This window comes from Salvelinus fontinalis, chromosome 19 (assembly GCF_029448725.1).
Source record: "Salvelinus fontinalis isolate EN_2023a chromosome 19, ASM2944872v1, whole genome shotgun sequence".
Taxonomy (NCBI): Eukaryota; Metazoa; Chordata; class Actinopteri; order Salmoniformes; family Salmonidae; genus Salvelinus; species Salvelinus fontinalis.
Genome location: NC_074683.1, coordinates 3,910,933 through 3,925,740, shown reverse-complemented (window position 1 = coordinate 3,925,740; position 14,808 = coordinate 3,910,933). Strand labels below are relative to the sequence as shown.

The 14,808-nt window shown below is 43.9% G+C and overlaps 1 protein-coding gene across 10 annotated transcripts in view; it reads left to right on the top strand.

The window, feature by feature from the left end:
• Positions 1-14,808, top strand: part of tns1b (tensin 1b) — a 268,646-nt gene that overhangs the window by 126,185 nt on the left and 127,653 nt on the right. For 2 of the 10 annotated variants that reach the window (XM_055870390.1, XM_055870388.1), the window contains exon 1: positions 13,314-13,913. The exons of the other annotated variants lie outside the window; for them this stretch is intronic. In XM_055870390.1, coding sequence (XP_055726365.1) covers positions 13,893-13,913 — 21 coding nt within the window. In that variant the 5' untranslated portion in view covers positions 13,314-13,892. Of the gene's footprint in view, positions 1-13,313; positions 13,914-14,808 lie in introns of those variants that run through there. 10 annotated transcript variants of the gene reach the window in all.

The window sequence follows — 14,808 nt, the reverse complement described above, 5'->3', positions numbered from 1 at the left end:
ATTCAAGTCTGATTCTGCCACTCCATTTTTTCTTTCACCAAACATGTTGTCAGTTGACTATAGTCCTTGCCAAAATGCTCTGGCAATTAAATTACTTGTTGCATTATTTGAAGTTGAGCCAATTTCCAGTGAACATTGGAGACTTTCATAGGAGTTAGTCTGGGATTGAAAGGAGCACCAACCAGGCCAGAGATACAGCTACTGGCATAAAGTGTGTTTTTGGAAGGAAATGAGTAGGCAGGACTGAGAAAGCAGAGTGCGAGAACACAAATACACACTAACTAATCACCCCTCCTACATTTCAGCAGACGCTCTCATCCATAGCGACTTACAGGAGCAATTAGGGTTACGTGCCTTGCTCAAGGGCACATCGCCAGATTATCGTCTTTGGGATTTGAACGAGCAACCTTTTAGTTACTGGCCCAACGCTCTTAACTGCTAGGCTACCTGTTAGGCTAGGTTACCAACCTACCTCCTACCTACTTAACTCCTACCTATTATTTCTTTCTTCCTTCCACAGTGATGAAGTATGTTTTCATTTTCCCCTGCCTCCCCTACAATTCCCTCACCATCCATCTCTGTTTTTTTAACCTCAAAAGAAAAGCATGTTTTTGTTTGGACTGGACAGCCATTTTGGGCACTTTTGGAAGGCTGTTTTTGCTACTCCTCGCTCCGTTTCCCTTGGCCAGATAGGTCCAGGCATGAGAGCTAGTTTAATTATATTACCCGCTGATAATGAGAGAGTTATGGCCATGTTGTTTATTGTTTTTGCCACTGGACGAGCTGCAGTTCAGCCGTCTTGTTTAGCTAAATGTAGTGGTAGCTTGGATGACTGTGGTGTTAGCCGAATGCTCCCACCATGTATCAAGCTTTTTGTGTTGTTATAGTCAATAACACTCCCCTCCTCTTGCTACTGGAACTACCATTGGCCAACTTCAGCATTCAATGTTCAGTTGTGGACACTGGGCACAGAAGACAATGCTTTGCCAGAATACGCAATAGCCCGTCTTTAGCCCAGAATAATAGCAACTGGAGTCATCTTGTGTGTAATCCTTGTAGTCTTAGATCTAGGTGTAGTCTCATGATGACATGGAACCTTTGTCATGGCTAGGTGTGGCCCAGAGTTGAACATACAGTACATCAATGACTGAAACCCAGTTGGTTTGGCCCAAACATTGGCAGTTGCCATGTGCTGTCCACATGCTTTTTCCATTGTGAGTCAAAGGGAAGAGAAAAAAACATGAAGACTGTCCCTGAATCTTTTCCAATTTCATGATTCAGAAGGGGATTTATAATAGCATAATGGTCTATTCAGCATTTTTCTCTGTTTTGGTGGTAATTTATTAAAAAACACTAATTGGCGTGAGAACAATGACTGTTCGTTATTTCTCTTTATTTACTGTCTCTACCTTTTTGACACATCCAGGCACCTGTTTATACACGTAAGCTCAGGGACACGTCTTTGGTATGGTGGTTTGGTTGCTTTAGCTGGCCCAGCTTTCTACTCACCTGAAGGGAACAGAAGTCTGATTTATATGTCTGTGTCTAGCTGTCTCAACTTCACTGCTAGCTAACTTCCACTGCTGACAAAGCTAGGTACATGTATAAATCTAGATAGCCCCTGTGTTTTCAGTTGATATCGAAAAATGTTGAGTAAGAAAACACCCCAAATTAGTAGGAGCTCCTTCAAGTGAATTAGTGCAGTGTATATTTTAGTAGGGTGAGGCTGAGGGTGTCCTAAAATATATACTGTACATACGTACAGTACATTTAGATTCAGGCCCCACCAGTATTTAGTTGGAGAGAGATGTGTATCTCATCCTCTCTGAGGTAAGTTTTTGGAACACAACCCCAGCAGAGTCTGTCTTGTCCTTCCTTAATCTCTTGTTCCGTCTTGCTTAACCTTACTTACCTCCCGCACCAGCAGCTGTCAAGATCATTTGGCATGTGCTTGCTCCTCTCCTGTTCCAGTGACTTTACCTCAGATACGATACTTTGCCATTGGAGGCTGATTTATCGTGCAGAGGGTAATTGGAAAGCTGTGTCGTTGTTGCAGAGGACGATGGAAGCTTTTTCATTATCTTAGATTTTGGCCAGAGTAAGAGTTTGGCATGGAAGAAGAATGGGCATGAGGGATTTTCTGCTTAGAATGGCAAAGAGAAATGCGTAAGAGGAAATGTGCCAGAGGATGTTCTGCTTCTCATTCCTCTTTTCGAACCCACCCTAGTTCTCTGCTTCTGCCCCCATTTCAGTTTCCAAGTTCAGTTAAAAAAACATAGTTTCTTCTTTATTCCTCAGTGCTAGTCACCCAAACCCAAGAAGTCCTATGAAACAGCTTTGGAACCAAGTCTCACACATCCCATCATCTCATTCCCATTTTCAAACCCCAGCCCCACACCCATGCCACTCTCTCTACTTGTGTTCTTTGACCGTTTAACACCCAAAAATCAGATCAAATCAAAATGATCTATGTTAGTCGGTAACACATGAAAACAATGGTTTTAGAAGCAGGGCCTTTTTCCTCATCTCAGGGTGTGTTTATTCACACTGCAGACAATACTGTACAGAACTAGGATCTTCATTTGAACCAGTTTGCTACAGAAGGAAAATAATCCTGCAGCAATTATTAGTATGTGGATTATAATTAATGGACATTTTTGTTGGGGTTGATACATTTTTCATAAGCTGTTTTAAACCTAAAACACACTACAGGTTTAAAAAGTTTTGGATTGCAGGAAAGTTCTCATGCATCAGGGAGATCAAATGCAGATCCTACATCTGTACTCTCCACTCAGACAAAGACCATATCATCGGATAGATATGATGTACCATTGTAATAAGTCTTCATTCCTCTTAGGTAACAGTGAGTTGAAAGACAAACAGTCCAACATCTCAACTGGGTCGACCCCCATCTCGCTTCGAGTGTGAGCCCATGCCTTCAAGTCCAAAAGCTGTTGGTGGAATCCTTCGAGGAACAGCTCTGAGAACTTCCTTCCTTTTGTATGATTGAGACTGCACTCACTTGGGATGGAGTGAAGAAAGGGATGGAGGTGGGAGTGGGGGGGTGGTGATGGGTGGTAATCTCCCGCAGAGAAAACCTGATACCCAGGAAATGGGTGTGGAAGTTGCTATCCATGTGGGATATGGGCGGCACTGCGAGCCGGTGAAGGGGAAGAGCAGAGAGGAGAAGGGTAAATATTTTGTGAATGCATTTGGTCTTTGCCACAAGATCAGCAAGTTGAGAGATCTGTTCAAGTGACCAGCCATCTACATCAGGCGTTATCAGTCTTTATATCAAATCAACAATCTGGTACAGTCTTAAAAATAATTTAATTATAAGTCATGGGATTGGGCGTCATTCTTGCCCCTGCCCAGTGATGTCCTGTTCATTCCAAAGGAAACAAAAGAACACAGCAACACATTGGCCATGGGATCAGTCATATGGACAGGGTTTGGTGATTCTTATTGAGTTATGAAGAGATGCTTTAATGGGTATTAAGGTTGTATTTGATATCTGACCGCCTGTTGTTTTGAAGACTCAACTGTAGGTTAAATTTTAATCAGGTGTATTAGTGCTGGGTTAGAACAAAAATGTGCACCACCTGGCAGATCCCTAGTAATGGAATCAGAACCACTGTGCTAGTGGACGTCTCACTGTGTTAGGGTTCAAATAACTTTCACTGCCTACAGTGCTGGCAGGGCCTTGTAACACATGTGGAGAATGATTGCACATAGAACGTGTGTCCTTTCAAGTCAACTGTACGCCAAGAAGAAATACATATGTTGAGTTGTTCTCCTCACTCCTCTCCTCTGTCTTTTCCGGTGCTGAGTTGTAGCGCATGGCTGCGTCTTTTCTAAGTGAATGCGCCACGTGCATAGATACAGGAGAGAAGACAAACAGAAACGCCCAACCTTTGGCAAGATGGAGTAATCAAGAGTCTCTGGAAAGAATGCAAAGAGGCCAAGTGAGTAAGAGTATGAATGGGGGAGAGAGAAGAAGAGAGAAGAAAAAGAAAGACAGAGACAGAAGTATGATGAAAGATGGGATAACCTGACCATGAATTGATACCGATTGATGCTGATTGAATACTGAATGTGTATACCAATCAAAGCCTGAATAAAGATGAGTTATATCTGATCCCCTCTCACTTACGCAACCATCCTGCGACAATTCATTCAACCAGGCCTGAATAATGTACAATGTAGCCCTGGTGTTGACATTCACTTGCTGTGACACGCTAGCGTTGCCTGTGCGTTGTTCTGATGTTCCACGGGGGGACTGGTGTTGATGTTGAGAAGCCCTGAGTCAGCCTCAGGAGACTCTGCCCTAGAACAGAGACAGCTGTGTCCTGTGTCCTCGCCCAGAAACTCTCTCCATCACTCTGTCTGCCATTATGTTCTGAGCGGTCAGGCATGCCGGTCAGCTAACTACAGCTGATCCGCCACTGGTAGATCATAGAGCTCTGTGTTGCACAAGCATTGCGGCAATTGCTCTGCCAATGTGACCTAACATTTTAGTGCCCTCACCTGTATACTGTATTTTTAATTGTTTTATTTATCTCACCTTTATTTAACCAGGTAGGCCAGTTGAGAACAAGTTCTCATTTACAACTGCGACCTGGCCAAGATAAAGCAAAGCAGTGTGACACAAACAACACAGAGTTACACAGTTGGTGAGGGGGATATAAGTCTCCAGCTTCATTGATTTTTGCAATTTGTTCCAGTCATTGGCAGCAGAGAACTGGAAGGAAAGGCGGCCAAAGCAGGAGTTGGCTTTGGTGATGACCAGTGAAATATACCTGCTGGATCTCATGCTACGGGTGGGTGCTGCTATGGTGACCAGTGAGCTGAGATAAGGCGGGGCTTTACCTAGCAAAGACTTATAGATGTGAAGCGAGGGCCAGCCAACGAGAGCATACAGGTCGCAGTGGTGGGTAGTATATGGGGCTTTGGTGACAAAATTGATGGCACTGTGATAGACTACATCCAATTTGCTGAGTAGAGTGTTGGAGGCTATTTTGTAAATGACATCGCCGAAGTCGAGGATCGGTAGGATAGTCAGTTTTACGAGGGTATGTTTAGCATCGTAAGTAAAGGATGCTTTGTTGCGAGATGGGAAGCCAATTCTAGATTTAATTTTGGATTGGAGATGCTTAATGTGAGTCTGGAAGGAGAGTTTACAGTCTAACCAGACACCTAGGTATTTGTAGTTGTCCACATATTCTAAGTCAGAACCGTCCAGAGTAGTGATGCTAGACGGGCGGGCGGGTGCAGGCAGCGATCGGTTGAAGAGCATGTATTTAGTTTTATTTGCATTTAAGAGCAGTTGGAGGCCACGAAAGGAGAGTTGTATGGCATTGAAGCTCATCTGGAGTTTTGTTAACAGTGTCCAAAGAAGGGCCAGAAGTATACAGAATGGTGTCGTCTGCGTAGAGGTGGATCAGAGAATCACCAGCAGCAAGAGCGACATCATTGATATATACAGAGAAACGAGTTGGCCCGAGAATTTAACCTGTGCACCCCCATAGAGACTGCCAGAGGTCCAGACAACAGGCCCTCTGGTTTGACACACTGAACTCAATCTGAGCCAGGCGAGGCAGTCATTTGAGAAACCAAGGCTATTGAGTCTGCCGATAAGAATGCGGTGATTGACAGAGTCGAAAGCCTTGGCCAGGTCGATGAAGACGACTGCACAGTACTGTATTTTATCGATGGCGGTTATGATATCATTTAGGACCTTGAGCGTGGCTGAGGTGCACCCATGACCAGCTCGGAAACCATATTGCATAGCGGAGAAGGTACGGTCGGAATCGAAATCATCGGTGATCTGTTTGAGAACTTGGCTTTCGAAGACTTTAGAGAGGCAGGGTAGGGTGATATAGGTCTGTAACAGTTTGGGTCTAGAGTGTCTCCCCCTTTGGAGCTGGGGATGACCTCGGCAGCATTCCAGTCTTTAGGGATCTCAGACGATACGAAAGAGAGGTTGAACAGCCTAGTAATAGGGCTTGCAACAATTGCAGCGGATATTTTTAGAAAGAGAGGGTCCAGATTGTCTAGCCCAGCTGATTTGTATGGGTCCAAATTTTGCAGCTCTTTCAGAACATTAGCTATCTGGATTTGGGTAAAGGAGAAGTGGGGGAGGCTTGGGAAAGTTGCTGTGGGGGGTGCAGAGCGTTTGGGCGCGGTAGGGGTAGCCAGGTGGAAAGCATGGCCAGCCGTAGAAAAATGCTAATTGGAATTCTCGAATATCGTCGATTTATCGGTGGTGACAATGTTTCCTAGCCTCAGTGCAGTGGGCAGCTGGGAGGAGGTGCTCTTATTCTCCATGGAATTGACAGTGTCCCAGAACTTTTTGGAGTTTGTGCTACAGGTTGCACATTTCTGTTTGAAAAAGCTAGCCTTTGCTTTCCTAACCGCCTGTGTATATTGGTGTCACGATCGTCTTGCTGTGAGAGATTGGACCAAGGCGCAGCGTGTGAAAAATACATCTTCTTTATTTAAAGAAGAGAGAAACAAACAAGAAACGAACAACTATAAACGAACTAACAAAAATAACAAAACTGACGACCATGAAGCTATATACACAAAATGGTGCTGACACTGACCACTACACACTGACATAGACACAAAAACAACAAACGATGTAGACTGACCTGAACGTAAGAACTTACATGTAACGAAGAACGCACGAACAGGAAAAACAGACTACACAAAAACCGAACAAACAAACAAACCGAAACCGAAACAGTCCCGTGTGGCGTAACAGACACTGACACAGGAGACAACCACCCACAACAAACAATGTGAAAACACCTACCTTAATATGACTCTCAATCAGAGGAAATGAAAACCACCTGCCTCTAATTGAGAGCCATATCAGGTCACCCTTAAACAAACATAGAAACACATAACATAGACTACCCACCCAAACTCACGCGCTGACCGTCAAACACATACAAAATAACAGAAAACCGGTCAGGAACGTGACAATTGGTTCCTAATTTCCCTGAAAATGTGCATATCGCAGGGGCTATTGGATGCTAATGCAGTACGCCACAGGATGTTTTTGTGCTGGTCAAGGGCAATCAAGTCTGGAGTGAACCAAGGGCTGTTCTTAGTTCTACATTTTTTGAACGGGGCATGCTTATTTAAGATGGTGAGGAAAGCACATTTAAAGAATAAGCAGGCATCCTCTACTGACGGAATGAGGTCAATATCCTTCCATGATACCCGGGCCAGGTCAATTATAAAGGCTCGCTGATCGCTGAGATCCTGGTTGAAGACAGCAGAGGTGCATTTAGAGAGCAGGTTGGTCAGGATGATATCTATGAGGGTGCTTGTGTTTACGGATTTAGGATTGTACCTGGTAGGGTCCTTGATAATTTGTGTGAGATTGAGGGCATGTACCTTAAATTGTAGGACAGCTGGGGTGGTAAGCATATCCCAGGTTAGGTCACCTAACAGTACAAACTCTGAAGATAAATGGGTGGCAATTAATTCACGTATGGTGTCCAGTGCCCAGCCGGGGGCTGAGGGGGGTCTATAAAAAGCGGCAACAGTTAGAGACTTGTTTCTGGAAAGGTTTTTAAAAAGATTTTTAAAAGTAGACGCTCAAACTGTTTGGGCACAGACCTGGATAGCATGACAGGACTCTGCAGACTATCTCTGCAGTAGATTGCAACTCCGCCCCCTTTGGCAGTTCTATCTTGGCAGGAAATGTTGTAGTTGGGGATGGAAATGTCAGAAATTTTGGTGGCCTTCCTAAGCCAGGATTGAGACACAGCTAGGACATCAGGGTTGGCGAAGTGTGCAAAAGCAGTGAATAAAACAAACTTAGGGAGGAGGCTTCTGATGTTAACATGCATGAAACCAAGGCTGTTACGGTTACAGAAGTCAACAAATGATAGCGCCTGGGGAATAAAAGTGGAACTGGTGTCTACAGGGCATGGGTTATCCTCTACATCCCCAGAGGAACAGAGGAGGAGTAGGATGAGGGTACGGCTAAAGGCTATAAGAACTGGTCTTCTAGTGCATTGGGAACAGAGAATCAAACAAGCAGATTTATGGGCGTGAACGCTGTGTCGGTTCTGGGCACAATGTACAGACAAGGGTATCGTAGGATATGAGTACAGTGGAGGTTAACCTAGGCGTTGAGTCACGATGAGAGAGGTTTCATCTCTGGAGACACTAGTTAAGCCAGGTGAGGTCTCCACATGTGTGGGATGGGACAAAATAGCTATCTAAGGCAAGTTGAGTGGGACTGAGGGCTCTACAGTGAAATAAAACATTAAGAACTAGCCAAGACAGCAGTAGACAAGGCATATTGACATTAGAGAGAGGCATAAAGCAATCACAGGTGTTGATCAGGAGAGCTAAGACAACAACGGGTAAATGGCAATGAAAGGGCAGAGCGGGTCAGTTACGTACATACAGGACCTGAGTTCGAGGCTGGGGTCGACAGGTAAACAAAATGAGGTACCGTGTTATTGAAACAGTCCAGGGGGCATCAGCTGTGTAGCCGAGTGATCATAGGGTCAAAAGAGCAGCAATAGGTGAGTATGGGTGCCGTTCGGTAGTCACACACAGCGTTCAGAAAGCTAGCGGGCCGGGGCTAGCAGATCGTTCTTCGGTGACATCGTAACAGAATAGCCTGTTGAGACCACATCGGGCGATCACGTCGGCAGTTCAGTCGTGATGGATCTGCGGGGTTCCGTGTCGACAATAAATGGTCCAGGCCAATTGGCAAAAGAGGATTTGTAGCCCTAGAATTAGCTGGTATATGGGCCAGCTCAAGGCTAGCTCAAGGCTAACTGGTGCGGGACAGAGGTGTTAGCTAACAGTAGCCACTTGTTTGCAGCTAGCTAGGTGAGATGATCCGGTGTAATGATCCGGAGCGGCAGGAATCCGGTGATGTGGTAGAGAGAAGCAGTCCGATATGCTCTGGGTGGATATTGCGCTGTGCAGACTGGCAGGTATTGTCCGAGCTAAGGCTGGCTGGTGACCGAGCTAAAGGTGAAGACTGCTAGCCGTGGCTAACAAAGACTAGTAGCTAGTTAGCTGGCTAGCTTCTGATGGAGATTCCAGTTATAAGGAATACAATAGCAGATCCGTACCACATTGGGTGAGGCGGGTTGTAGGAAAGTGTATTTAGTTCGTAGATAGAAAGTGAGAATAAGATACATACAAAAATAACTGCTATTTACATGGGATACGACACGGGATAAGACAAAGACAAACACACGTCGTCAATAAAAGACAGCAAATAGACACATTTCCATTTGACAATGAAAAACAATATATTCAATTGTATTCTATTATCTTTCACCCAATCAGTTCAATCCACAAACATCACATTATTGTTATGATAGTGTCAAAAAAAGGTCTGGTGATGTGTAGCAAGATGTTCTGGTGATGAGTAGCAAGATGTTCTGGTGATGTGTAGCAAGATGTTCTGGTGATGTGTAGCAACATGTCCTGGTGATGTGTAGCAACATGTTCTGGTGATGTGTACCAACGTGTTCTGGTGATGAGTAGCAAGATGTTCTGGTGATGTATAGCAACGTGTTCTGGTGATGTGTACCAACATGTTCTGGTGATGTGTAGCAAGATGTCCTGGTGATGTGTAGCAAGATGTTCTGGTGATGTGTAGCAAGATGTCCTGGTGATGTGTAGCAAGATGTTCTGGTGATGTGTAGCAACATGTTCTGGTGATGTGTAGCAACATGTTCTGGTGATGTGTACCAAGATGTTCTGGTGATGTGTAGCAACGTGTTCTGGTGATGTGTACCAAGATGTTCTGGTGATGTGTAGCAAGATGTTCTGGTGATGAGTAGCAAGATGTTCTGGAGATGTGTAGCAAGATGTTCTGGTGATGTGTACCAATATGTTCTGGTGATGTGTAGCAACGTGTTCTGGTGATGTGTAGCAAGATGTTCTGGTGATGTGTAGCAAGATGTTCTGGTGATGTGTAGCAAGATGTGTGATATGTAGCAACATGTTCTGGTGATGTGTAGCAAGATGTTCTGGTGATGTGTAGCAAGATGTTCTGGTGATGTGTAGCAACGTGTTCTGGTGATGTGTAGCAACGTGTTCTGGTGATGTGTAGCAACGTGTTCTGGTGATGTGTAGCAACGTGTTCTGGTGATGTGTAGCAAGATGTTCTGGTGATGTGTAGCAACATGTTCTATGGTCTTAGTTTCCTAATATAAAAATAATCTGTTTAGTCTGGTCTAGTCATTCTGTTTCTATATGTTTCCTCTCGCTGGCATTCCCGGAATGCAAAGCTGTGGGATGCACATCTTTATTCCATTTTGCTCCGGCAGGCGTCTGTTTGCTCATACCTTCACACCACAAGCACACTGGTATTTTCTTCCCTGATGCGGTACTGTACTGTACCTCTCCCATCAGGCACCTCCCTCCCTGACGGTGAGTCCTGGCAGTGTCAGCGCTGATTACAGGCAGCTACAAGGGGATAATACAGCTAATAAAAACCAGGACACAGGAAATATGCCAGACCCATAACATATTAGCACTTAACTCAGGCATATTCTCACACACACTGCACATACCTCACCAAGATACTGAACACACCTATGAATAGCCTTCACACACATTCACACTCCTTAAAAACCAGGGAAGTTCCCAGACCCATTGAGTGTCGTCCGTTCATTTTCTTTACTGTACATGATGGTATTTGCTAGCTAGCTGACGTAAACCACCATGTTGTTTTGTTGCTAATACAACAAGCATTGTGTCCTCCCTCCACCCACTCACCCACCCATCAACCCACCCTTCCTTCCTTCCTACTCCTTGTCATTAATTGTGGATTAAACAACACACACAGAACAGGCATCTGGTGAACACAACTGCAGGGACGAACTCCTAGCCTAGGTGTTACTTTGAAAGTGCTGCCATGTAATTATTCCGACCCAACTTCAAAGAAGATGGTCAATCTTTCCATGCGGAACATAGTGTAATTGTGTGTTCCAAAATGTCTGCCATATAAGCATAAGTGGTAGCGTACTTGTTGAAAGTCGACTACTGTTTGTTGTAGTTGTCAAATATACTCTTGAGGTTATGGAAATATGATGTCATTGTTATTGTCAGAGGATATGACAGCTACTACAACATAAGGATGTTTAACATATTACTGTTATGTGTAGACTCACCGCTTTGGACATTGTGGTTCTTTGCCTATACTATGCTTATTATTTATTTAGCCTGAAGGCTTAAAAGCCCACACCAGTAGAAATCCACTTTTTCGAGCTGAAAGACGATGGCCAGAGCTTACCCATGATGTTGCTCAACAATTTAAGTCAATAGTTATAATTTTTGTCAAGTATGATATATTTGGTCTTGAAGTGACAAATCTGAAGTGTGCACTTTGTGCAGTTCCGTGTGAATGCGGTGTCTTGTCCTGTGATATGATTTCCTAATTATTTTCAGCCTCCATTTGTTTCATTTCAGAGTTTAATTTGAGTGTTACCATCCACCTGCATGGCATTGTTTATTAATCATGAAAAAAGGAACCTGCACACTGCTCTTGCTAGTATTTGTCTTTTCATTCATGTTATTTAGTTGTTATAATGCATCTGCAACAAAGCTTTTTGAATATTGTTTATTAATTAGAACAGCAGCAAAGTTATTCCTCTTTGCGACTGACATGATCCAAACAGCCTTGTGTCCACTTGGTTGCCTGAGACATGGAGCAAATTAAAATAGGGGGTGCTTTTTTATCATAAAATTATCATAGTCCCATTGGATAATCAGTCAATTTTCACTTATTTTTTGTTAAGAATATATATCTGACCATTTTATAAATGGTATAATTGCGTGATATGATTTAATTTTGCGATCCCGCTCCCCACTGTCGCCCCAAGATAAATGGTTTTGACCACTAAAGTTTTGCTTCACTACATGCTCCACTGCTTTGATTGGTGTATGTTATAGTTACGTGTCATTTGCGGTGTGCATGATCATGATCATTGTTACCTCTCATTTAATCCTGCATGGGTTGGGTTGGCTTGGCTTTGCTGTACCGTGGCCGAAACCTACCAACAGCTTACCTACCGAAGGTTGCACCTGGTCCATTACAATGTAGAAAAAAGCATATCAGCTATCTTTGAATAGTTATCCATATTACCGGAGATTCATTTTATTATTTCAAACTATTTCTATGGCGGATTCGCATCTGCAATGTACAGAAGATGCCAACACTTTGGAGATAACAATAGATGACAAAGTCAAAACCCAGCAGCAACAGATAACATTAGCTAGCTAGATAAGATTAGCAAGATAGCTATCTAGCTAGCAAGATAAGGTTAGCATGCTAGCTAGCTACGTTGACTACTGTCAGTGCCGTAATTTCCTTGTGGAAATTACCACACCCAATTTCTGAATAAGTAGTCTTCGTCATTCGTCTGAGGTGAAACCTTAACGTGGATTTCCTCTCTAGGACAGGAAATGACGGTGAAATAGTGGCGTCATTTTCCTCTGGGAGGGTGGGGGGGTGCTTTAAAGTTTCTTTGTATTCAATGCTACCTTAATCTGTAGATAATTGTCACTAATTTGATTTAGATTTTTGACTAGATTTCATGAAAAAGCACTATATTAAATGTAAATCACGATGTTTAGTAGCTGAAAGTCTTTGGTTGTTTCCATATGAAACTGAATCATAGTATCAATAGATCACTCGAACACAAAGGACTAAACCAGGGGGGACAAACTCATTTTGCCTAGAGGTCGCATTCGATTTTCAATGAGGTCTGTGAAAATGTGTAACATTTCCTCTGCGTCACAATTTTCCCAAAATAATCCTCTATCCGATAATTTTTTGAATTTTCTATGCTCCCTGATGGTCTATCTTTCATTTAGGTGATTATTAGCGAGCTGGATACAGTAAACAACATCTGTATGAATGTAGGTCCATTATTATTACTGCACAGTCTCTATTTTAGTCATTTGTAAGACCCTCAAGGACTAAACTATTGTTTCAGGGGATATTGGAGCTTTTCTGAAGCTTCTCAGTTTGTGTGTGTGTGTGTGTGTGTGTGTGTGTGTGTGTGTGTGTGTGTGTGTGTGTGTGTGTGTGTGTGTGTGTGTGTGTGTGTGTGTGTGTGTGTGTGTGTGTGTGTGTGTGTGTGTGTTTGTGACTGTGTCTGTGAATGTGTGTGTGAAAGAGCGAGAGAGAGGCAAGACATGAGCTTGTCAACTCATATTTAACCTGTAACCTGATAACAACGAGAGGGAGAAAAAGAGGGGGCTTTTGTCTTGTGTCAAGCTCAAGTCCAACCCCTGCACTCCTTGGGAAATTTAGCTAGATATACTTCTGGTATTTTTTTCCCCTCTCTCCTTGCTTGCGAGCATGTGCTCAGATTGAGAGTAAAGGAGGAAGGAGTGACTAAGTGAGAGGGAGGAGAGCAAGGAGAGAAAGAGAGAGAGTGGAGAGAGAGAAAGGGGGGATTAGCAATAGCCCGCAGCCAGACTTTCCCAATTTGTTGGTGCTGAGTGCTGCAGTGCGCTGTTCCAGATCTTGGGTGTTAGGGCTCACTATTTGGCCCTCATCGTGGTACTTGACCGTATAAAGAGACTTGAGACATTTTTATGCTCATTTTTCTGGCAAGGGGGAAGAGGAACGAAAAGCCAGAGCTATTAGCGTGGAGCCTTGTGAAGCCAGAAAAATACATACCTCTCTCTCTCTCACACACACCTCCACGATCTCTCCAGCCTCGGTAGGCAGTCTTTGGATTACCCCATCTAGTGTGCATGCCGACAAAGCAAGCCATTCTCTGCCTCTCTGCACACTGAAAGAAAGGACGATGCCGCACTAAACGTGGAAACAGCAAAAGAAGGACCGAGTGAAAGAGAGGGAGAGAGAGAGACAGTGAGAGAGGATGGCTACGGCTGTGTATCAGGTAAGAAGAACAGGCTGGTCCCACGCTCCTCTCGTTTGTGAGGAGAGCTCTTGTTTACCCGGTAGTTATGTCTGGAATTTGAGCTAGGTAGTCTCCGGTCTAGGTTGTGCAACTCCAGCGGTGAATGGAATATTAACCCCTGGCAGTGGCACACTGTGTTTGCTTGTTCTGTGTAAAGAAACAGCAAGTTTTAAGTGCTCTCAGATGTGTGTGTGTGTGTGTCTGTGTGTGTGACAGACAGACAGACATAATGAGAATAATGAGACAGAATAAGAAGGGAACAGGAGTGTGTGCACTGTGCAATAGAGGATCACCTTTCAGTTCACTACATGCACTTCCATGTGGTAGACAGTAGTTAGTTTATTAGTACCATCGTGTTATTGTCCATGTAGCATGCTTTGGGTGGTCCCGTGTTGTCAAACTGTTCAGAGCTTGTTCACAGGACATACAATGGCTTTTGCTTCCCCTTCACTGAGGGATCTTTGTGTGTGTGTGTGTGTGTGTGTGTGTGTGTGTGTGTGTGTGTGTGTGTGTGTGTGTGTGTGTGTGTGTGTGTGTGTGTGTGTGTGTGTGTGTGTGTGTGTGTGTATGAGAAATGTACGTGTCCACGCAGCATCCGACACTCTAGACCCTGACCAATAATAACCACAGTCACTCCGTCTCAACCGTGAGAAACTAACAGCAGTTTGGGAATTTTTGGCTCTTATAGCAGATGCAATTGCATCCAATTTGCCTCAAATTGGGGGGGAAAGAGCAACAGCATAGGGAGAAAACTTCATCAGTGTATTCATCAGTATTCATCAGTGAGTTTGGAGCTCGTGGGAAATGAGCAGTGTTTGCTCTTAAAGACATCCCAGAGGTAATGTAGACTAGGGGTTCTATCATTCTTTGTGTG